The 25,278-nt window shown below is 36.1% G+C and overlaps 1 protein-coding gene across 3 annotated transcripts in view; it reads left to right on the top strand.

Moving 5' to 3' along the window:
- The window catches only part of Cnot4 (CCR4-NOT transcription complex subunit 4), a 63,264-nt gene that overhangs the window by 27,254 nt on the left and 10,732 nt on the right, over positions 1-25,278 (top strand). For 2 of the 3 annotated variants that reach the window (XM_059257566.1, XM_059257565.1), the window contains exons 8-9: positions 3,181-3,430; positions 4,719-5,216. In XM_059257566.1, the coding sequence (XP_059113549.1) occupies positions 3,181-3,430; positions 4,719-5,216 (748 nt within the window). Of the gene's footprint in view, positions 1-3,180; positions 3,431-4,718; positions 5,217-9,999; positions 11,545-25,278 lie in introns of those variants that run through there. The other variant, XM_059257567.1, reaches the window with a different exon arrangement.

The raw sequence follows: 25,278 nt of genomic DNA, 5'->3' as shown, positions 1-25,278 counted from the left end.
CCACATTTTCTTAATCAGTTCTTCAGTTGACGGGCATCTAGGTTGTTTCCAGGTTCTGGCTATTACGAATAGTGATGCTATGAACATAGCTGAGTATGTATCTTTGTTCAGTGTACTGGATTTATGTTGAAGTCTTTGATCCACTTGGACTTGAGTTTTGTGCATGGTGACAGATATGAATCTATTTGTAATCTTTTACATATTGACATCCAGTTATGCTAGCACCATTTGTTGAAGATACTATACTTTCTTTTTTCCATTGTATAGTTTTGGCTTCTTTGTCAAAAATCAGATGTTCATATGTGTGTGGATTAATGTCAGGGTCTTCAATTCGATTCCATTGGTCTGTATGTCGTTTTTTTTTTTTTTTTTTGTTTGTTTGTTTGTTTTTTGTTTTTTTACCAGTACCAAGCTGTTTTTATTACTATAGCTCTATAGTAGAGCTTGAGGTCTGGGATGGTGATGCCTCCCGAAGTTGCTTTATTATACAGGATTCTTTTAGCTATCCTGGTTCTTTTGTTTTCCATATGAAGTTGAGTATTTTTCTTTCCAAGTCTGTGAAGATTGTGTTGGGATTTTTGATGGGGATTGCACTGAATCTGTAGATTGCTTTTGGTAAGATTGCCATTTTTACTATGTTAATCCTACCTATCCATGAGCATGGGAGGTCCTTCCATTTTCTGATATCTTCTTCAGTTTCTTTCTTTAGATATTTAAAGTTCTTATCAAACAGGGCCTTCACTTGTTTAGTTAGTGTTACCCCAAGGTATTTTATATTATTTGTGGCTATTGTAAAGGGTGATGTTTCTCTTTCTCAGCCCTTTTATCATTTGTGTATAGGAGGGCTACTGATTTTTTTGAATTAATCTTGTATCCTGCCACTTTACTAAAGGAGTTTATCAGCTGTAGGAGTTCCCTGGTAGAATTTTTGGGGTCACTTATGTATATTATCATATCATCTGCAAATAGTGAAAGTTTGACTTCTTTCTTTCCCATTCGTATCCCCTTGATCTCCTTTTGTTGTCTTATTGCTCTAGCTAGAACTTCAAGTACTATATTGAATAGATATGGGGAGAGTGGACAGCCTTGTCTTGTTCCTGATTTTAGTGGAATCACTTTGAGTGTCTCTCTGTTTAATTTGATGGTGGCTAGCTTGCTGTAAATTGCCTTGATAACCACATACTTGTACAGTATCATAATGTACCAGTATCTTTCAAGTCAGCTACAGTTTTTTTTTAAGTCACAAATTCTATAAAATAGCTTGAAAATCTGTTTATACCTTGTATATTTTGAGTTGACATTATTTTTTTTTTTTTTAATGAGCTAAAAGTAATTGGGGCTGGATGTTCTTGCAGAGGACCTAGGTTTGATTCCTAGTACCTATATGGTGGCTCACAGTCATCCTACCCCTTTGTTCCATGGGATCCAGTACCCTCTTTTGACCTCTGTGAATACTATGCACACATGTGGTGCATGCACATACACACAGGCAAAACATTCATAGACATAAGATAAAATAAACCTTAACATTTTTTTTTTTGCTAAAAAACAAATTAAAAGTAGTTACAAGATGTAATCTTTAGCATATAATCAGTGTTAATATTTTTCTTTCTCTTTTTTATTTTGAGACAGGGTCTTATTTATAAGCTGATTTTGTATTGGCTCTGTAGCTGAAGCTGGTCTTGAGTTCCTGAGTCTCTTACCTAAACCTCCCAAGGGCTAGGTTTACACACATATATAACATGCCTAATAGTTTTTTTCAACTCAGATATATCTAAGAATCATAATATTTTGTACCCATCATCATATTTTGGTCACATCATCTTTTGATACTAGATTTAGAAAATTCTGTTTTAGAAAATACTTAGACTTTTCAACAGTTAGAAATTTTACATCATTTTCTCTTCTTCTTGGAATATAATATACCTTTTTCTATTGTCATCACAAAGTTGTAGCTTAATGCATTGTACTTCCCATAGACAAATGTAAGGCTCATATGGCCTGAATCTGTACCCCAGGTACCCACATAAAAGCTGAGTGCAGCTAGGCAGTGGTGGCGCACGCCTTTAATCCCAGCACTTGGGAGGCAGAGGCTGGCAGATCTCTGTGAGTTTGAGGGCAGCCTGGGTGACAGAGTGAGTTCTAGGAAAGGTGCAAAGCTACACAGAGAAACCCTGTCTCAAAAAAACAAAAAACAAAAAACTAAACAAAACAAACAAACAAATTATAAAAAAAAAAAATGCTGAGCGTAGTAGCACATATCTGCAACCCGGCATTGGTAGAGCAGGGACAGGAGAATTTGGCACAACTGCCTAGATGATCTCCAAGTTCAGTAAGAGACCTTGTCTCACAAACTAAAGTGGAGCATGTGTAGGAAGATACCCAGTGCAGATTTCTGGCTTTTGTATGAACTTACACACATGTACACGTACTCATATGAATACACACAAACACACCAAAACAACAACAACAACAACAAAACCCCTCAACACCCCCTCCCCCCACACACACACAGAAACCCCACAAATAAGCTTATACATTTTAACTGAAATGTTTTTCTATGGCAAGAGTTGTTTGTTTGTTTGTTTTGGTGTGGTGCTGGCCATTGAACCTAAGGGGCCTTACTTGTACTAGGCAAGGCTACAATTATATTCCCAACCCTATGAGAAGGATTTAAATACTCCTTTTCCCCTGTTGACTTTGTATTAGTAGTATTGAGTTGATCAAACAGCATATATCGGAGTCATCTCAGAATAATTTTTCATGTATGAACATTGGTAATATTAAATAAACTTATGATAATCTTAGTCATTCTTTTCATTTTCCCAAGACATTTTGTATAAATAGTGTACAGATAGAGGAGGAGAGGTTTATACTGTCCCTCAAACCTTGGAATTAAATACTATAGAATCATATAAAGATTGAGCTTTGTAATAAGCATGAGGTTTTCTTTTTTCCTTTTTATTTGTTTGATTAGTTGTTTGTTGCTTTTGCTTTTGCTGCTGGGGATTGAACACAGGATCTTATCCATGGTTATATTCCCAGCCTCCAGAATTATTTTTTAATGATTGTTTGAGAAAAACTTGGTTAGATCTTCTTTGTTTTGGTTAATTTATTGCAAATGTTTTCAATTGTGGTTTATTACAATACATACTTAGTTTGACTTCTTCTTTCTTTTAGATATCTAACAGTGATACGCCTTCACCACCACCTGGTTTATCAAAATCCAATCCCGTCATCCCCATCAGCTCATCCAATCACAGTGCAAGGTCTCCTTTTGAAGGGGCAGGAACAGAGTCACAGTCATTATTCTCAGACAATTTTCGCCACCCCAACCCTATACCAAGTGGGCTTCCTCCTTTTCCCAGCTCTCCACAGACACCCAGTGATTGGCCTACAGCTCCAGAACCACAGAGCCTCTTCACATCAGGTATGTAATTACCTAGTATTAGTAATCAGACTCATAGAAATTGAGAGACTTATGGGATATATTTTGGTTGATATACTTCTATCTTGTTTTCTTTCAACTCTCTTTTTTAAAAAAATGTAAATTATTTAAACTACATTGTATTAGTTGTGTTGCCTAGAAATTACAATGTTGGAGAACAGATTTATCTAGAAATTATTTATTGAAAATAATAAAAAAATGTTATTTTCTCAAATAAAAACTCACTGCTCTGGCTGGGCATGGTGGTACATGCCTTTAATCCCAGCAGAGTTAGGTCAGATCTCTTGAGTTCCAGGACAGCTAGGCTATACAGAGAAACCTTGTCTCAAAACCCAAAGGGAAAGACAAAAAAAGTTACTGCTCTGGGAGTAGCTTAGGAATTAACGTTTTAAGTCAGATTTGTGTTTATATATTCAAATTTAAATCTTCCCCTAATTGTCTGATTGACAAATAAAGTAATTTATTTAGTGGTAAAAGCTAAACTTTGTCCCTTTTCTGCTATTCTATTTTTAAAAGTTTTGACCTGGTTTATATTTGTATGAGGTTTATTCTTTTACTCTTTTAGAAATTTTGTTTTAACTGATATCCAAAGCGCAATGCGAGCCACCTGCAGGAGCTTTGGTATCTTTTACTACATAACATTCAGGTGAACCTAGACTAAAGAATGGATTACATTCTCTTCCTTGAAGAGGCGTGACTTTGTCTTGCTGGTTTCAGAGGTGGCTGCTAATCTTGGTGGTTGTGAGTGGCCAGGCAGAGCATTGGGATTAGAAAGCAGAGAGCACACCATTTCTCTCTTTACTCATTTCAATTTTATATCAATCTGGAAGATGGCATAAATAAATAGACACAGTAGCACCTGTGATGTAGACAATTGAAAGCATATAATTAGATGTTTAATTTATCTTAGTATACAATATAAAAATAAGCCTTACTAGATAAAATTGTTTAGACTATAGTACTTTTTAATGACATGCTGGTTTTGATTATGAATTGTTGGGTATAATCTGGGTAGCAGAGAAGTTTTTCCTTATCAGCACAACCAGCCTATATCATTCAGTTTTTTTAACTTAATAATTTAACAATGAAATCACTGCTAGAAATTTATGAGGTCCTCTGGAATTAATGATCTTGCAATGTTTATTTTCTATTGTAATGTAGCATGCTTAACTTAACACTGGTTTGGACTGTAATGTAATGTAGGATGTTTAATATACTCTGTAAAGATAGACTCTTTATTTTATATTCATCACTCTTTTTCTTCTGACAGAAACAATCCCAGTATCATCATCTACAGACTGGCAAGCAGCATTTGGCTTTGGTTCTTCTAAACAGCCAGAGGATGACTTGGGTTTTGATCCCTTTGATGTCACTCGAAAAGCCTTAGCAGACCTGATTGAGAAGGAACTGTCCGTCCAAGATCAACCTTCCCTGTCTCCCACATCTCTTCAGAACTCCTCCTCACACACTACAACCGCCAAAGGTCCAGGCTCTGGATTTCTGCATTCTGCTGCACCAACAAATGCCAACTCTCTTAATAGTACCTTTTCAGTCTTGCCACAGAGGTTCCCTCAATTTCAGCAGCACCGAGCAGTTTATAATTCGTTCGGTTTTCCAGGCCAGGCAGCCCGCTATCCTTGGATGGCCTTTCCACGCAATAGCATCATGCACTTGAACCACACAGCAAACCCCACCTCAAATAGTAATTTCTTGGACTTGAATCTCCCGCCACAGCACAACACAGGTCTGGGAGGGATCCCCATAGCAGGTAGGTTCATTTGAAGCCTCTGAGAATATATGTATCATTCATGTCTTCAGGTTGCTGGGTGGTTAGGGAAGAGGTACTGGGTAACAAGAGTACACAATAGTCTTAGAAATTTTTATCTTTAACCTTTTTTTTTTTTTTTTGATTGAGTGAATGCCTTGTAATATGGAGCTTTATAAGGATGGTGGAGTATTATACCTACTTATTGTTTGGAAGCATTGTATTGAACAGGATAATTACCAGACCTTCAGATGATATATAAACACAAAAACGAAAAAAAGAAAAATTGGGCTCTGAAATTATGGTGTTATAAAGGCCAACACCATAGTAAAAATATCTTGTGTTGTATTCTAAAAGTAAAGTGGTTAAAATTTTTTTAAATCAAAAATAATGAGAGCATGAGGGATAAAGCCACTCTTAACTGCTATAGCAATTACTTGTTTTGACTGATACATACATGCATACATCAAAACTGTGCCATATGCGTGTATAGCAATATTTGAGAACTTCAGTTATCAGTGTTTTATAAACATATTATATGTCACAGACATACTTTCTGTGGAAAATTGTTTAGGAGAGATTTTATCTATTAGGTGGCTATGTTTTTATTTCTGGGAAAAATAAATTAGGATGAGTAAGGTAATACAAGCTTGATGCCAGAGGACTTCTGGTTTTGTACTGCTACCCTTGAAGGTTTCAGAATTTTGGGGTTTTAAGATCCTATATAACAGTTTTAAATGAACTATCTTGAAAGAAGTTATTCTGGTTAACTGTTTTCATTTAATTTGGGCTTTAGAGATGATGTGATAAAGCTTGTCCCCCTCCGATTCTCTTCAAGTAGAACAGAATAGTTCTCACCCTGGTGTGTACTCATACAATTATTTTCATCCCTTCCATGGCCTTTAAGATGTGTCATTAAGGCATAGTGTCATTACAGTAGTGTACTTTTACCACTAAGGCACTCATGCTTTTGTTTTTTAGCAAGTTGACAGGTAGACTTAGAACCATCAATAGTCATTGGTTATATTCCCTTAGGGCCAGCAGCACTTCATGTTCTAGACAAGTAGCTAGGTCTTAGTTTGTTGTTATGGATATAGTGAAGTTTAACAGTTGAAACAGTGAACTTAATTTACACATATTGGAGAACACCTGCTGTAGTGATTTGTATAGTTGGTGGGGTTCATGATACCTTGCTCATTGAATTACACTAGGTTGTAGGGAATCCAGAATAGCATTTTTCAGTCCTTTCCTGTGATATCCACTGTCTTAATTTCTACATACCTTTTCCCTTTCTTCCATTCAGCATAGCATACTAGAATGTAATTTTGTTTGAGTTTGCTTTGTCTTAATAATTTAGAAGAAGACATTTTAATTTCTAGTAGTGTTCCTTTTAGCTGGTCCTGAACCTTAAAAGTTAAGGTCCCCTTAACCCTTAAGTATGCCAAACATTTAAAAATAGAGTAATAGCCAGTTATGGTTAACATTTCAGTTCCTTTTTGCCTAACAGTGAACTAGGTCATGTGGGAAATACAAAAGTAGGGAATACAGATGGTATTTCAGGTAGTTGATAATATACTTGAAGAGTTAAAGTGAAACTCTATGGCAAATTGGCTAACTGTATGTGTGGTCCTGAAATCTGAGAAACAGTGTAGGTAATCATTGTTGGAGAATTTTTTGAAGAAGTAGAAATTGATTTATAATGTGGTGTCTTGAATTTGATTTCTCAAAAGAGAAAGGTCGTTTATGTTGATGGAAACCTCCAGAATAAAGGCATAGAGACAGATACTGTGTGCTGTTACAGTAAGCAGAACTGTCTTTTATAACAAGAGGTGTTTTTTAAATTGTAGGGATGAGTTAAACAAGAAGATGAGGAACTCTGGTAGAGAAACAGGGAGCACGTGATATTGGACTTTCGTTTTTAGTTGTACACACTTGGTACCCTTGGTTGACTTACCACTTCTGAGTTGTTATTGTTTATTAGTACCCAGCAACATTTCCAAATGTTTCAAACAAGTAAATATTTTGGAATATCAGCAATGAGATATCTCTGATTTGTTAAGTACAGACCTTTTTGTGTTAGGTTTTTTTTCTTTTTTGAATCTTCACGTAAAATAGATAACTTTATTTTTAAATGTAGCATTAAATTATAATTCTATCGTTTGTTTTTTCCCCCTTCCCTTTGCTTATACTCAACCACAGAACATTGAAAACTTTTTTTAGAGATGCTAAAAATGGAGTCACCAACTTAATCCTGAGTCATTATTATATTTACTGTGGGGTGGAGAGAGAGAGAGTTATTTCAGATTTTCAATATTTGGCAATGCATTCTTGTTTGGTATTTAAATGGTGACTTATAACTAAGCTTGCTATTAGATTATTTTTAAAGTACTGAAGACTAGAGAAACTTAGTTTTAATTTACAAAAAAAAATATTAAAATTGTTAAGGGTCACACTAGAATCCTGTTAGAGTTAGTCAATATTTGACAGATGCCTCAGAATGTGCTAATAAGCCTTAGAATAGTTACAGAAATGTAACTAGATGATTTAGGATTTTCAGTAGCTATTATAATGACAAAAAGAGAACATCTGAAATGCATCTAATTTGAAACAGTTTACCTAGGAATTATCTGCCTCCCTCAACCCAGATGTATTTGATTTGGATGACTGCCGGGAACTAAACTTTGCATCCTCTAGTCTTTATCATAGTGCCCTATTCAGCAGATCTGTTTGTTAATGCTTCACTAGTGGAGACTACACACTGTTTATTAGGCCTCCTAAAATATACTTCGAACTGAGTCTGTGTAGGAAGGAGAGGTACACATACTTACTCTTCAGCTGTGTAGAGCAAATCAGAGGTGGTAGCCACCATGTCATGCAGATGCCTTGTCTGTCTACTATATATTTGTGTTAAATTTTTATTTTTGTTTGTTTCAGTTAATTATAAAAGCATTGATATATCTGAAACCTATCATGGGCAGAACAGTTGCCAGAGGTGTGACAGAAATTCAGTTTCCATTCCTTTGTCTTACTGAAAATATTTTTGTGCTTTCAATTGGTTATTTCCTTTAGTACTTAAGTATTTTTAGCAGTGTTTTCTGGGCTTGTTAAGTATCTGGTTTGCTAAGTCCAGAAGATAATTGAAATATTCCTGTTGAGTAGTTTTAATTGGTAAGTAAGTTGAAGGGATTCATTTAGATTTTTTTTTTATTATTGGAACCATGTACGTTTGTTCTAAAAAGTGACTCACTTTGTCCAGTTCCTTCATTTTAGGATTGTCAAAACTGTATTCCAGCAAACTTAAATAATTTAAGGTTACATGTTCAGTTAGTGCTAAGCCAGGGTCACAGCCCAGATCTCAAAATCAGTAATGGAAGTGGTTTTGGGATGCAACACTGATGCTCTCCTTTACAATTGAAGACCACTGTCATGTGTTTCAACTTGGCTTTTCCCCTAATTGACTTTTGCTCTCACATATTCGCAAATCCTTTTTTTTTTTTTTTTTTAAAGTCAGCAGTATTTCTTCATGAGACAAATTGGCCAGGCTTAGGAAAAACAAATACAAAGAAAGTAGAATGATGCTTATTAACTTGAGAATCAGTCTCTTGCTTAGGTCCTTATTAGTATTGCTGTTCTCACCAGGAAATGGAGTTTAAATTTGCTTTGGCACAGCCTCCTGCTATGTACTTGAGGGTGTAAGAGAGTTTGCTAATTGAAATAACCTGTTCTATGGATTGGACATTCTTTCTGCAGTTTGTCAGTTAAGCTAACTTTCCAAATGCAGTTTTGCAGATTTATTTTTCAAAGAATTCTTTGCTAAAATGTTTTTACTACATAATGCTGAACCTTATTTGGGAAATAACCATTAGTAAGTGTTAGTCTCCAAACAGTGTTGTTTCAAGGTATTACTCAAAAATATTTGAAATTGTTTAGGCTTCAGATTTTTCATGTTTTTTATTAATTCAAATTTTACTTACTAGAAGGCATTTTTCTTTAAATTTTGTTTTTATAGTAACTATTTTCACAGTGACTATTGAGTTTTGTGTCATGCGTAAAGTAAGTTACTTGGAGTGAAATGATTATCAATTATAATTAGGAGAATTGGTCTCATTTATGTATAGTTTTCTGACTAGAAGTAGTCATCTTACTTTTCAGTCAATTGGATCATTGTACTGTTAATATTTTACTATTTTCTAATTACTTCAAAAGAACATAGTAAATTTCAGATGCTATATGTTAATTTAATCAATTAATATTTATATCTAGTATTTCTTTTTTCCTTTTTTCCCCTAATATACAACTTATGCCTTTGAAACATGAGTTTATAATTTTCTTCTTTTAAAATCTATTTTCTCTCCTGTAAGTCAAATCTTAAGTTGTTTTTTTTTTTTTTTTTTTTTTTTTTTTGTTTTGTTTTTTTTTTTTTTAAAAACAAGCTAGTACTTACTGCTAAGGAATATCTATGTAAGGGTCCAATTGGCTTGGAAAAGAATGGCTTTCCTGGTCTTTAATCTTTTCTTTTTATTTGTTTTTTTTTTTTTTTTGGTGGTGCATTTGTAATCTAAATCTATTATATTTGATCTTACCTTAAAAATAAGGGTGTGTTCAGTTTATTTTTTAGGTACTTAAGTTAATATTTTAAAATTCATGTCTTGTTTCACACCCAGATCCCAACCATTAAGCATGTATTTTATATATGTATCAATATTCCAAATATTGAAATCATTTTTAAAGGGACTGTTAACAAATCTAGTCACCCGTAACTAGACCATGACTGACTTTTCCACAGGGGAAGAAGAGGTGAAGGTTTCGACCATGCCACTGTCAGCCTCTTCCCATTCATTACAACAAGGACAGCAGCCTACAAGTCTCCACACTACTGTGGCCTGACACCAGAACTGAGAGGAGAGGATTAGACTCTGGGGTGCTTGCATGGGCAACTGGATTTTTGCATGATTCCTTTCTGATTTTGCATTTAATGTATACACCCAAAAGAGCCGATATAAACGTTCCTCATGCCTACAACTAGTGTGTACCTCATAGTTGCTAAAGGATTTCTTCATTAGGCCTTTAACATAATTGATTAGCATAATAATTTTGGCATTGTTTCTCATGAGTGATACTATTTTTAACTCATACAAATAAACTTATAGTACTAATTAAGATCCCAGAGGAGATTAGCTAGACTTGTTCTTGCTCTATTATTGGAAATATACAAAAGTAATGGTAGTTCTTTGTTTTTTGGTTTGTGAAAAAAATGGTAATATTCTAATCTACTCCTGAAATTTTTGAAACATTAAGATAATGTCTATTGCATTCTTTGAATCCTTGAAAAGAAAGAATACATATAAAACAAAACTGGTGGTGTCATTTAATGCTCAGAAAGATGTTGTCAGCCATTGTTTTTAGTTGCCTAGATTTATATCATATATTATGCATTACATGTATACAAACTGTTTTGTTCTTATTCATTTGCACATTTGCACTTTTCTTTTTGAATGGTTGTTAATTATACATAGATGGTTAAAAGGTAATTATTATGGCCTAAACGCAATATAATCTCTTTTCTAATGCACTGCCTAGTATACCAGGAAATGCCTCAAAAACAGAATTTCAACTTGTAGTTGACTTTTAGAAACTTGAACATGGGGTAAACATTGTATGTAAGTAGTAGTCATAGTAGTGTAACGTTTTTATTGGGCAAACAGTAGTTCAGTAAGATCTGTTTGGAAATTTCATTGTTAAATAATTGACATGTGATGAAAGTACCTGGCCAGAATAAAACTTATAGTAGAAGAAAGAAGCTGGATGTCCTATAAAATGAGACCATATAAGTTGTAATAGATAACCTTAGATAATCAAAGAACAATGGAGTACTTTATAAAGGCATAATGTAAAGTGATGCTTTTGATAATACAGAACTTCTTGAAATAGCCACGAAAGTGATAATAAAAAAAATAAACTGAACTTAGTTCTGAGCAGTGGACAAAAGCTGATTTAAAAACTATCACCATAAAAGCATCTGGGGAGAAAAAGAAAGCCAGACCTCTTGAGATTTTTTAAAAAAGTTTAAAAAGTATGCCTTAATTTGTGAAAAACAATATGAAAGGGATATTACAAATACCAAAAAGAAATCTAAATATTATGTTTAATCTAAGAATTTAACATAATATTAATAATAAAGCATCTTATTTGAAGATGTTGCTAATGTTATATAGCATTGGCACTTTCTGGGTTACTTTTCAACATAAAATATGGTGACTTCCTGTTACATATAACAAAATAAATGGCTCCATCCTGAGGTATAGTGGAGTAAAGTGAAAATTTGTTCTTAGTTTTGTTTTTTGTGTTTTTTTAAAAATTTTGTTGAGGTCATAGAATTGACCAATTCTCTACCCATCTAATTTGTGTTTTTAGAGTTCAGCATAAACATCAATCTCTAGCTTTCATTTAAAAGTAAATTTATAGCAATGTTATATGAAAGTCACTGTCTTAGAAAATACCAGAACAATACTGTATACTTATTAAATATCAGCCTTTAATCATATCTTAATTCAATTATGGTTTTCATTTGACTATAAAACATCCAGATTTTGCTATGTATTCTATTGGGTTAAGGCTTCTGATCTTAGCTTTCTCCAATTTTGAAGTGAGCCTTTCATTGGCTGGCTGCATTTTCTTAGAAGGCCATGGAGGGTGACTGGCTCTCATTTACTGACTTCTTTGTGTTGTGAGGGGTGCTGCTGAACAAAGCTGCTTTCCTTATCTTTCTGTTCTTTTCATTCATAATTTGTACAGAGTATTTGTCCAGAGTTTTCCCAGACTTGCTCATAGTCCCTGATAAGAGTCCCAAGGCTGTCTCTTCCCTGCCTACTTCAGACATACTTCCCCCTTTACCTCAGACATAGCTATGAATTCAGGAAATGCTTCTTGAGCAGTTAGAATTCAGCATTACAACTATGTAGAATGGTTAAAAACTTACTTTTAAGTTTTTTTTGTTTTGTTTTGTTTTATAATTTCTAGACCTTGTAAAGGCTCACATTTTTGTTTACTATGTTTTTTTTTTTTTTTTAGAAGTCCTTAAAGTCATAATTTACACTAACGCACGGAAGAAATTATGTGGTACATAAAAGTACCATTTTATATGGTGGGCAAATTTAACCAAAATGGTGGGAAGAATGAGGAATTCTAAGAAGCTTTGGGTTTGTCGATACATTCTTGTTGATGGATTTTATACTGGGATACTATTAATTTCACTCCTTTGGCCACTATAAAGTGATTAGTCTTTTCCTTAACACAGGGATTTTTAACCTGGAGTCCTAGCCTCTTAGAAGGCATATGTGAAATGATGGGTTTGTGTATATGAACATATGTTTGTTTGTTTGTTTATTTTTTTAAGGAAGATTCATAGTTACTAGATTGATAAAGAGTATGGTGACATTCTCCCTCTCCAGATGGTTTTAAATGACTAAGAAATGACTCCCTTCAAATGCCTTTAGCCCTGAAGGAAATAGAGTCCCACCCCAGTTGACTTTTAGCTCTGGAATGAGAAGATTCCAGTAGAAAATATTTTAATTAATAATGATTTCTTTTTCATTCCACATTTTGTATTTTTCAGATGGTAATTTGGTACATTCTCCCTCTCATTTCAGCAAAGCATTAATTAAATATTTTTATTTTGTAAAGTGACCTGAGCTAGATCTTGAGGGATACAAGATTGAATAAAACATACAGACACCAGTCTAGTGACAGATTTATTTCACATTATTTTCATTGATACTCTTACTACAACAGCCACAGCAATCCAGACTCATTCCATTAGTCTTATTAAATTTTAGTAGATTAATTCCATTAACTATTCGGACAGTGGCAGGGTGTTAAATACTGATACCTCAGTTCTAAATTGTGTTCTGATTTGGAGGGAGGTTAAAAAAACAAACAATAGAAAAGACATGTTCTTCATTCTATTTTATACATGTATATGCTCATTTCTCAGCATCCTGCAAATTGAATCATATAATTGTGTTTCTTTGAAGTAAGCAACTTTAATGCATTTTGTCTGTGCATACTTGTACTGACATAGTTTATTTGTATGGTATTCCAAGTACCTTCAAAACTGCCAAAACTTTCTTCTGTTCTGACACAGCTTTATAGGGAGGTACACCCAGAGATGCATTGCTGCAAAAAGCCCAGAGAAAGAAAAGAATAGTAGGAGCATTTGAAATCTAACAAAATTGAGCACTACAATGTTGTTTGTGGCATGGGGCGGGGTGGGGATGGGGAGCTTTACTTGTAAGGTTTTAGATTTTCTCTTTTTTTTTATCATGAAGGTTTCTCAAATCTGTTTAATTGACTTAAAAGATGAAAACATAGTAGCCTTTTCTTTTTTATTGAAAGAAATAATCTATATTCTATGAAATAGACAAAGTCAGACATCTGCTGGTAAGCCAGTACACCTGCTCTTAGTACTATCTCTCTCCCTTGCTGAATGAACACTCACTCTGTGCCTCCTCCTCGGGTTGGGTAAGTGGCTGTAGTGTGCGCAGATATTCACACAAACATGTTTAGGGAGTAAATCAGACATTGTGCCAATTTCAAATCAAAACAGCAGGAGCTTGAAAATGAGCTTGGTTTTGAGCTGATAAAAGGAACCTTTTTATAAAAGGTGGGGTGTTGCTACTTGTGAAGAGGACTACCATTTAAATTAAAAGGAAGGGAAAGTTGGTACAGTAAAGAAGGACTGAGCCACCAACCAGAAGGGCCAGAAATTAGACATGACTGAGGTATATGAGTTCAAGTAAGCTGAAGCCTGGAAAGTGATGAGGAAGAGAAGTATGATGGGGCGGATGCTGTAGCGTTTGGGCTTGGTGTAACACTGTCTTAGCATTTTAAGAGGTTAATTCGCAATTAGGACAAATTAGAATCTAGTTTCAGGATGCCATTGTTGGCCAGTGCAAATAGATGGCTTGGACTAGGCTAGGTTTGGCTAGGTCTCTAATGACCTTTTAAAACCAAAATTGCATAAAATGGTCCAAAATGAGAGGTAGATTTTTTTTTTTAATTTTTATTTATTCTTTTCTAATGTAATACATCCCAACCTCAGCCTCCACACCCTCCAATCCTCCAACCTCACCCCTTCCCCAGATCCACTGTTCCTCCATTTCCCTTCAGAAAAGAGCAAACCTCCCAGTGATATCATCTGAACATGGCATAACAAGATGCAATAAGACTAGGCACAAGCCCCTCATATCAAGGCTGTACAAGGAACTCAGTAAGAGGAAAAGGGTCCCAAGAGCAGGCAAAAGAGGCATCAAAGACACCCCCACTCCCACTGTTAGAAGTTTTCCCCAAACCCAAAGCTAAACAACCATAGCATGTATGCAGAGGACCTAGCTCAGACCCACATGTTCTCCTGGTGTGCTTGACCCCTCTGGCTCCTACAGTCCTTCCTTCTCTTCTGCAGGATTTCATGAGCTTCACCTAATGCTTGGGTGTGGGTCTGTGCATATGAGGAGATAGATTTAAAACAAAACCAAAAAAACAGGGTCTCATTGTTTATTATTCATTTCAACACTACTACCCTGTTCTTTTGTGTGAAATCTAAAAATCCCTGAATCACCTTCTACATCACTCATAATATTGGTTAACAGCAAATGCAATACCAGCCTCTTGACTATAAGATTATTATTGTTATTGTTGTTGTTGTTATTATTATTATTATTATTATTATTCCAGCTGGCCTCAAAGTCACTATATTGCTGAGGATGACATGGTACTTCTGATCCTTCTGCCTCTGTCTCCTGAGTTCTGAGTGCTGGGATTATAGGCATGTGTCACCATACCTAGTTTTATGTAGTGCTAAACATTGAACCCAGGGTTTCATGCTTCACCAACTGAGAGCTACATCTCAACCCCTCTCCCCATCTCCATATTTTAAAAGACAGGATCATATGATGTATCCCAGGCTGGCCTCAAATTCACCCTCCTCTACCTATCTTGGCCCTGCAGTGCTGGATTTTCAGGTCTGTCCCATGATACTCAGCGGAGGAAAAAAGTTTGTGAGATGAGGTTTCCTTTAGAGATTTGGGGTTTACACACCCCGCATTTATTAAAGAATTGTTGTGTAAAGATAGGATTGTGCTTAGAAATTTTATATAGTTTTCAGTATATGTACTTTTAAGTGATTCTTGGTTCAACATAAAGTTCAGGAGTGGAAAAAGCAAACAATTGGGAGATTAATTAGAAGGTGAAGAGGATGAAGACATAAATAAATTCAAAATTATAGCATTAAAATATCCAATATTGCTGGGTGTGGTACCACATACCTTTAATTGGGCCCAGCACAGAGGCAGATGGATCCCTGTGAATTCAAGGCCGGTTTGATCTACATAGTAAGTTCCCACAGTCAGGATTACATAATCTTATAGTCCAGAAGAGGCCAGTAAGGCATTTCCTGTAAACCTATGGTGTGAGTGATGTGGAAGGGGATTCAGTTCCTTTAGATTTCATGACAAAGAACAGGTAGTGTTCAGTGGATGACAAATAACAGTGTTTGGGTCAGTGTGATGGCCTCAGTGCTAAATGATGGATGAGAAGCAGAGAAAGAATGGTGGGTTGTATGATTAGAAGGACAGCTAGCTTTTGTAACCCCTGTATGGTCTCCACCCTATTTTCTTCTAGTCTTTTTTGAGAGTGTGAAGTTGATCTGAATTGTAGAGAGCATGATGTTGCCTGTAGAATCCCAAGTCCAGTTTCCTCTAAGTCGAAATGACCCAAAGGCAAGCTTCCGGAAAGAATGATAAGGAGCACATGAAAGGGGAGTTACTGGGGAGGGCCTAGAAAAAGCCAAGGGGAGAGGGGTCAGGTTTGAGGAAGCTCTGTAAGTGCAGAGGAGTGTTTGGAATGTTGGGGTCAGAGAGAATTAGGATGGGGTAGATGTGATGGGGACATGGTGAATGTGTTAAAGAGCCCATTGTTAAACCAGAGGCACCCAATTTCAGAAGCAAACCAGAAAGTCCCAGCATAGGCTTTCCATTTATGAAGGCAAAATATTTCACACAATTGGATTAGGTTATTCTGCTTAATTGTAAGTTAAGAGCACATTCGTGGAGTAGAGAAAAGTTAACAACTTCGCTATAAAAGACAAAAATATTTTGGTAATTTTCTCCAATGAGATTATATTGTATGAACAAATAAAATAGACGAATTTGGGGGCTAATATACTTTTGGTCCTTACATTTTGTATACTTAGGTTGGTAATCTTTACAAAAAGTTACTGAAGTATAGTAGAGCAGGAAGGAAGGCGTGCATGTATGTGTGTGTTCAACTAATTAATAGCAATACCTAGTTTGGAAGCAGCCTTAATTTTCTGGCATATGAGTATTATTTAGGTAATTAAATTTGTTTCCACATATGTAGGATGAGATGTCAGCTGTAACACATGGCTCGACAATATTCCATTTGTGAAACCATGCTGATTGAGAAGCCACTGTTCTTGGACCTCTTTACTAGACTGTGGTTTGCTTCTAGGAGAATTAATGTTACTACCCGGAGTTTCCTTTCTGTTACTGTGATAAAATACCTTGACAAAAGCAACAACTTAGGAATAAAGGCTTCCTTTTGCTCACAGTTCTAAGGTAAAGCCCATCATTTGGGGGAGTTAGAATGCAGGAGCTTGTGACAGTTGTCAATATTTCATCATAGTCGAGAAGCAGAGGGGAAGGAATTAATCGTGCATGGTGTGCCCAGCTAGCTTTCTCTGGTTTTACACACCCCAGGACACAAACTCAGGGAATGGTCTACCCACTTTTAGGCTGAGTCTTCCCACATCAGTTAGTGTAACTAACTAATCCCCCATAGATATGTCCATTGGCCAAACTGATCTAGACATACCCTCATTGAGACTCTCTTCCCCGGATGACTTTAGATTTTCTCAAGTTGACAAAAGTAACCATTACACCATTTTACTTTGCTAGCCATGAGGGGGAAAATCTACTTTCTTCCTTTTAGGTACCTAGAATTGAGGTAAGCCTAAGTAATTTAAGCTATTTGAAGAATTGACTGAAATGCCTTGAGTGTAAAATAGCATAAAATGTTGACATTAACAAGCCACTTCATTCTTCTTAGCAACACTTCCTAGACAGTGTTTGATTTCACTTGTAGTCCATTTCACACTGTTCGGATTATTCTAAAGATTCCAGGAAGCACCAAACTGACTTTAGAACTCCTGCTTCTTAGTCCCCAGACCCACCATTGTGTGGTTAATCCAAAAACATTGACCTAGAAACTCCCTCCCATCATATAATTTATAAAGCTATTAAAGTACCCATGCCTTTCTTTTTCATAGATGTGGAATTCATGTAAAGTAGGATTAACTATTTAAATATGTATGGGCCCTGGCCTAGTACTGCTCTTTTTTTTTTTTTTTTTTTTTTTTTTGGTTACAAACTGTATGGCCGTGGCAGGCTTCTTGCTAACTGTTCTTACAGCTTAAATTAATCCATTTCCATAAATCTATACCTTGCCATGTGGCTCGTGGCTTACCGGCATCTTCACATGCTGTTTGTCATCATGGCGGCTGGCAGTGTCTCTCTGACTCAGCCTTCCACTTCCCAGCTTTATTCTCCTCCTTGTCCCGCCTATACTTCCTGCCTGGCCACTGGCCAATCAGTGATTTATTTATTGACCAATCAGCAACACATTTGCCATACAGAACATCCCACAGCACTCCCCCCCCCCAAAAATTTTTTTCAAAAAGGAAGGTTTTAACCTTAACAAAGTAAAATTACATATAATTTGGGAATTTGGGCGTAGCTTCTCTTACTACTTCCTGCTGGAGGGGGGCGCTGTATCTTATGGGGACACAAAGAAAATTTTAGGATTATGGAATAGTCCATGAGGGTGTATTGTCTGAGCCAGTTCCCTTCAAACCATTCTGGATGTTGGATCATCTGGGCCATGGTGTCACTGGAGACCTTTCAGGGGGTCTTGGCTGGTCAAACCCGATGTATCTTAATCTGGAACAAATCCATAGCCTCTGGCTTTCTGTGCTCCAGAAGGGAAGTCCAGGGCAGGATCCCTAGTACTGCTCTTTAATTATTTCATCGTTAGTGAGAATTTTGGCCCTTAATTGTTGGGGCAGTGTGATAATAGCTATATCCACATTCAGTTTTTTGTTTTGTTTTGTTTTGAGACAGGGTTTTTCTGTGTAGACCAGGCTGACCTCGAACTCACAGAGATCCAGCTGCCTCTGCCTCCCAAGTGCTAGGATTAAAGGCATGAGCCACCACTACCTGCCACATTCAGTATTTTACCCAGTAAGCTAAAAGGTAAATAAATATCAGACTTTAAAATACTCATATCTCTTCACCACTTCAACTTAAGCTTTGTTTGACAGTTTTTATCCACCCCTCCAACCCCCTTCCTCAGCAAAACAAACCCCAAAAGAACAGGAGCAGAAGCCTAGATCCTCGGTTTTTTTCTAGTAACACTTGCCTGCATAGTTTTCAAATGGTGATAGCAGCCTCACTGTCTTTAGGATGCTTAATTAGTGTCCTGCAGGAAAGGCTTTACTTAGCCTGAGTGTGCATGAGGCTTTAAGTGTAGTGCCTGTCTGCATGTGTAGGTTGTAGGTAACATAATTGTCAGGTAAATCCTCTCTACCTGATGACTATAGTAGAGAAATAGGCTTGTGCTATTTTTCTGTGATCTCATGTCCTGATATGTTTCATTCCATTCATATATTTGGGATTAATGCTGTCTTTTAAAAATATTTTCTGTCTTTCCATTTTTGTTTTTTCCAAATAAAGATTTTTGTATTACAATCTTTAGTACAAAATTTTGCTACTAAATAAGACCATCCCATGTCACTCTTTAGAAAAATCTATGAAAACAATAAGTTTTGAAGATTTGTATTACAGATGAGTTCTGATAGATACCACAACCTTTTTTCTTTTAAGATACCATAGTCTTTAGCAATTTTCCTTGTAAGGATCAAATAATAATCTAGTCTCACGACTGTGATATTTTTTTTTTTTTTTTTTTTTGTGGTCACATTTAAACAACCATTTAGATCTTAGTCCTGTCTTTATTTTCTTTTATACACACAACTCACTGGAGAAAAGAACATTAAGATTCTGAATTTTCTTTCATACATACAACTCACTGGAAAAAAGAATATAAAGGTTCTGGATGTGTTTCCTCACTAAATGTTGTGTCTTACAGTTTAACTATTCTAGAGGTTTTCTCAAGTCAAGGGCTTTCAGCTGAGAGAGTCAGTGAAAGGAAAGAAGGCTTTCAAAATGTCCGTGGACCAACAGTTATCACGTGGCCTATGAGCTGTCAAGTCAAGTGTGGCCCAGTAATCTTGGAGGAACTTTAAGAAGGGGGGGAAAGTTGTGGCCCTTCAAGTATTCTTCATGTAGACTTCATTGTGTAATTGCAAATGTCAGAACTAAAAGATTAAAAAGTGGTGAGATTTAATGTACACAGGACTTTGCTTCAGTACCAAGGGCACTTAAGACCAACATGCATTACCACTACACTGCTGATATCTCTAATACTGTGAAACAAGCAACCCAACAACTGTGCAGTAATGGCTCTAAGGTGCATTACAGTAACACTAAAGGTGTGCTTTCGAGCTCAAGTTTGAAGAGGAGGTACCCTGTGCTACACCTCGTAGACTCTTTTTCAATCCAGGACATTGTTGTTTTTAGCGTTACTGAAACAGGAAAAACTGTACAAGGACTTAAAGATGATAATACCATCAGCATCTCCAAGAAAAAGAAAGTCAAGAAAGCTGTCTCCAGTCAACTGTTACAGCCTGCTGCTATTTCCTGATATGGCAAAATTGAATTCCAATGACTCGACTCCATATTTACACTGCTATTGTTCTCAGAACAGAACAAAATGGTCTGGAACTTCACTGGGATTCTTTGAAACCTCGGCATATTACATATAGTCTTTTGCCAGAAGTTTGACTCCCTGAAGCTATGTGGTGGCTTTTGTTTTTGTTTTTTTCTTTTTCTTTGTTACATCTATAAGTTGACTACCCAGCTAAATGAAGGTAAACCAGGTCCTGTGTTATGAAGTCATCAGCCAAGTAGGAACATTTTGCATTCACCTAAAACTGAGTGTTGGGTTGCATGTTATTGTTCCATTTATGTTTTTGCAATTAAAATAATACTTTTTATTAAAATCCATAATTGTGGCACTTGTGCAAGGCCCTGTGTTTGATCTCTAGCACCTCTTCCCACCCCCAAAAAAGAAAAAAAGCCCACCATGATTATGGATTACTGCTATATCTACCTTACTTCTTAATGCCCTTTAAGGAAAGATTGTCTATCAGGTTCATTTCCTTACCTCTTCTAAATTTGTTCACTAATAAACCTAACTGTGATCTTCACATGGTCCCAGTCAGTCCTGCTAGATAGAAACTCTTGAAGCCTGGCATGTTGAGCTTTGTTCTGTTAGTGTTTTGAGACAGGTTCATGCTGTTTAACCCCCCCTGCCCTGGAACTTGCTCTCTAGACAAGGCTGGCCCTGAAATCACAGAGATCTGCCTGCCTTTCCCTCCTAAGTGCTGAGACTAAAGGCATGAGCCACCACATCCAGCCTCCCAGTATATTTTTAAATTTACTTAAATATAGTTACTAAAATACACATGGGTTTAAATAATCCCCAAATATATAGTTTAGGTTACAACAATTTCAGATTTTAATTTTTGAACCTCTTACATGCCATTCTGACAGCTTATGCTCACATCTTTATCTTTTTCTTTCTTTGGACAAAGAGTCATTTCTTGCTCCATGTAATTTACCACAATTATTGGGAAGTCGCAACTAGATCTTCTAAATTTATTTATATTTTATTTTGAAACAGGGTCTCATGTAGTCCAGGCTTGCTTTAAATTCACCATGTAGCCGAGCGGTGGTGGCACACGCCATTAATCCCAGCACTCGGGAAGCAGAGCCAGGCAGATATCTGTGAGTTCCAGGCCAGCCTGGTCTACAAAGAGAGATCCAGAACAGGCACCAAAAGTACACAGAGAAACCCTGTCTTGAAAACAACAACAATAATAATAATAAATTCACCATGTAACAAGATGACCTTGGACTTCACCATCTTCTGAGTGTTGCATTACAGACATGTACTAACATGTCTGCTTTTATGTAGTGCTGGCAATCAAACCCAGGGCCTTATATATGTTAGGCAAGCACTCAACTGAGCTACATCCCCAATCCCATAACTAGACCCTAATGTTTGGTATTTGTATCCTTTTCCTAGTGGATCCAATAGTCCTAAATCTTTTTCTATTAGAAGAGAAAATGGTGTCTATCAGAAGGGCTAGTTGTCACTCAGTATGTACTGTTAGCTGGAAGCATTCTACTTCCCTATCCATTTATTTCCAAAATGGATTTGAGTCTTTTAAATGATCATGTTCTTTTCTTCCTTTCTCCTTTGAATTAAAACAACACATTGAACAGAGGCATAGTCTGGGTTTGGGAACTGGCTGAAGAGTAGCTGCTGCATTGTTAAATGTTGAACCAACAGTTTTTTGACATTGCAAAGTTTTGATATTCAGTTCAGGCAAGTTTTTAAGATACTCTTTAAAAATCATGTAATACTTCTAATTATTTTCTTTCACTAAAACATTAGTTCTAATTCAATGTGAAGCTCCAGAATATCTGAAATAAGAATTACAGTTTCTGACTTATATTTAAAATGTATTCATCTAATCTTCCTTCCCTCTTCCCTTCCTGCCTTCTTTTGCAGTGAGCTTGAATATTGACTGAGAATTGGTTCTGTCAAGACCATCTCTGGCAATCTGTTCCAAATTCAACTATATTAAATCATAACTAAGGATGAACACTTACATAAATACATATTCTTAAGTGATTTTAAAATAAAGTCTTTTTAGTGGACTGGTGGTAAGCATATAAGTCTTTGAATTCATCAGAGTTTTTTAAAATGCTGTCCTGCACAGGAGGACTGGCTTTTGTGGACTGGAGAAGGATGTGTTCTTATTAGGACAGACTGACTGACTCTGTGTGTGTGTGTGTGTGTGTGTGTGTGTGTGTGTGTGTGCACGCGCGCGCATGATAAAAATTAACCAGTGTAATAATTAGAAATATATGGCATAAATATACATCACAGTAGTCAACACCAGGTGATTGTGTTGTTGAAGAATTTCTCTGTTCTTTAAATTGAAACATCACTTGAAAATTGGAAGCAGAAAAGGTTTCATTTTACCCTAGTAATTAAATAAGAAGGAAATGCAAAATAACCTTTAAAAAACAACAACAAAATGTGTGTGCTTAGAGCTGCTTGGGTTCACTGCTAAATTGGAAGTTGAATTTCCCCTGTACTTACTCCTTGTCCCACACATGCACAACTTCCTCCATTTTCAGCATCTTCCAGTTGATGAGCCTGCATTGACACAGATTCCACAGTTGATAAGAGGGCTGCTGGCCCATGCTGTTGTACATTGTACAGAATTAGACAACCGTGAATGACATATGTCCATCATTGTTGCACTGTCCTGATAGTCCTCTGTGTTCTGTCTGTCCATGTATCCCTCCCCTCTATGCCACGGGTCTGTTTGCTTTCCCTGTAGTTTTACTGTTCTATTTTTCTGTTTTTGGAATAACATTACCCTTTTCAGCTTGTCTCTTTTCACTTAATAATATACAGTTCTAGTCTTTTTCCACTTACAGCACACATTGCACATAATTAGTGAAATTTCAATATGTACATGTTTGTTTCAGAAAATGAGCATTTGTATCTCAGCCAATCTCAAACCTTAACAAACGCCTCTTGGTTAGCAAAACTTCTACATCGAGAGACTCTTGGAGGTGTATGAGTGGTCTGTTAAACTGTATCTGAAAGTATATGAGTCATCTATTATACCGTAACCATTACGTTCTGTTTTAATATAAATGAATGATCATGCTCTGAAATTTTTAATGAAATTACAGCAAAGTAAACCATTCTAATGCCTAGAAATACTTAAGCATGCAGCTCATAACCAAGTTATGAATTTGCCAGTTAAAATAATGTTTTGGAAAATGAATAATTTTAGTTTCATTTGAGATTTTTTTGAATTCATAAGCCCTTAAGATAATTCTGTGCTTGTAAGAGGTGTCTTTTAGAATTGGATGAGGCTGACTAATCTCACTGTTATAATAAAAGTGAACTGTATAATCAAAATGGAATAGACGTAGCTTTAGCTTCTAGATCATTGGAAAATCTCCTAATTATAAAAATTATGAACATCAGAAAACTTAGAAATTTCAGTAGACATAAAACTATTGGGAATTGCTGCAAAGTTAGCAAAGTATCTAATCTGAATGCAAAACTGAAGAAAAACTTGTACCCCAATAAAAACTTCTTTATCAACACTGAACAATCAAAAGCTGTTGCTGACTTTATTGGGAATAGCCACTCTCCAGTCATTCAGCAGGGACATGAGAAGCAAGCAGAACAGTGTGGCTATTACCAGAGTGCAGGAACAGGGTGGATGGGGTTAACAGTCATTACATGTTTGGAGTGATGTTGTTTCTGGAGCCTGCAAAGCTTGGACCTACTTTGTGTTAGAATTTGGCTGTGAAATTATCTAGTCAGCATGAACTTGAATTGTGACCTACCTCTTCTTACATTGTAAAGATCTCCCCCTATAACTCCAACTGCATGTTATTCCTTTTATTCCTTTCCTAACACTCTACCGCCACCACCACACATCTTTTTACAATGGTGCTACTTTCTTTCTTACTGCTTATTTGATGTGCACAGGAAAAAAAGGTGTGTGTGTGTGTGTGTGTGTGTGTGTGTGTGTGTGTGTGTGTATAGAACAGGTAGGTAGTGTTGGTCTTTCCTGACCTAGACACAATTCCACAAGCTTCTATAAAATATTGGAATGTTTAGAATTCTTTAAGTATTCTGGTGAGCTGTTAAAGAGCTTTGTTTTAATAATTAAAGGAGTTTGTTATGCCTTGATGTAATTGCTAAATGTTTTTCTTATAGTTAAACCAAAATCTTTTCACCTTTTCCCATTTGTACCTTTTCAGTGCTGTTTACAAATCCGCAAAGGCAGTTACTGCTTTTCCTATCTTTTGGATGTAGATCAGATTCTCAGTCCAGCCATTCACATGTAACTTGATGCCCAGTTCTCTCTGTAGCTCTCTGTAATATGTGTTGACAGTGCCTTTCTTAAAGCGAGCTTGCATCGGATGATAGTAATTACAGATGGTCAGATAATAGATATGCTTTTTCATGAAAGCCGTTCTTATCGACAGAACTTGTCCTTACATTTGTGGTTTGACCAAGGTTGTACTATGTCTGATTTAGACATGCATATCTGTTTACATGGCATTTTTAGACACTTTGTACCAGATTGGTTTGTTGTTTTTTGTTTCTCAGGACAAGGTTTCTCTGTGTAGACCTGGCTGTCCTGGAACTCACTCTGTAGACCAGGCTGGCCTCAAACTCACAGAGATCCACCTACCTCTGCCTCCTGAGTGCTGAGGTTAAAGCATGTGCCACCATGCCCGGCTGTACAGGTTTTTTTTTTTTTTTTTAAATCAGATACCAGGAGTTTGATAAGTAAAGTTATTATGCCTTTTCTTGTGCACATTACTGGATACTTAGGTTGTTTTTTTTTTCCTCCTGTACTCTCCTGATGGATTAAAAAGATAGGAATGTATAGGAATGCGTACATGATGCATTTTGTGTGATTGGATTTGTTCTAGTTGGAGTGTATTCTGTTTATATGTTCAAGAGTTTGCCTTATGAAATGACTACATAATTATAAAGTGACAGCTATATGTTATTAGTGACTTTTAATTTGTGTAAAGAATGTAATAATTTTAAGAAGAGATAAGGTTTTCATCTTGTTTCTGTCATCGGTACAGTTGCCTTTTTGTTTCCATGTTTTGAACTTCTGTACATTTGTTAAGTATACAGAAAAGTGGCAGAGTTAAACAAACCAAGCAGTGTGGCAGAAGACTGACACAGTAGCTAAGGGAATCATTAAAACAGCATGGACTGTTGAATTCAAGATACATCATACTCT

Source organism: Peromyscus eremicus, chromosome 3 (assembly GCF_949786415.1).
Source record: "Peromyscus eremicus chromosome 3, PerEre_H2_v1, whole genome shotgun sequence".
In the NCBI taxonomy this organism is placed as follows: Eukaryota; Metazoa; Chordata; class Mammalia; order Rodentia; family Cricetidae; genus Peromyscus; species Peromyscus eremicus.
Note: the sequence above shows the minus strand (reverse complement) of the source record. Positions and strands in the feature narration are given on the sequence as shown.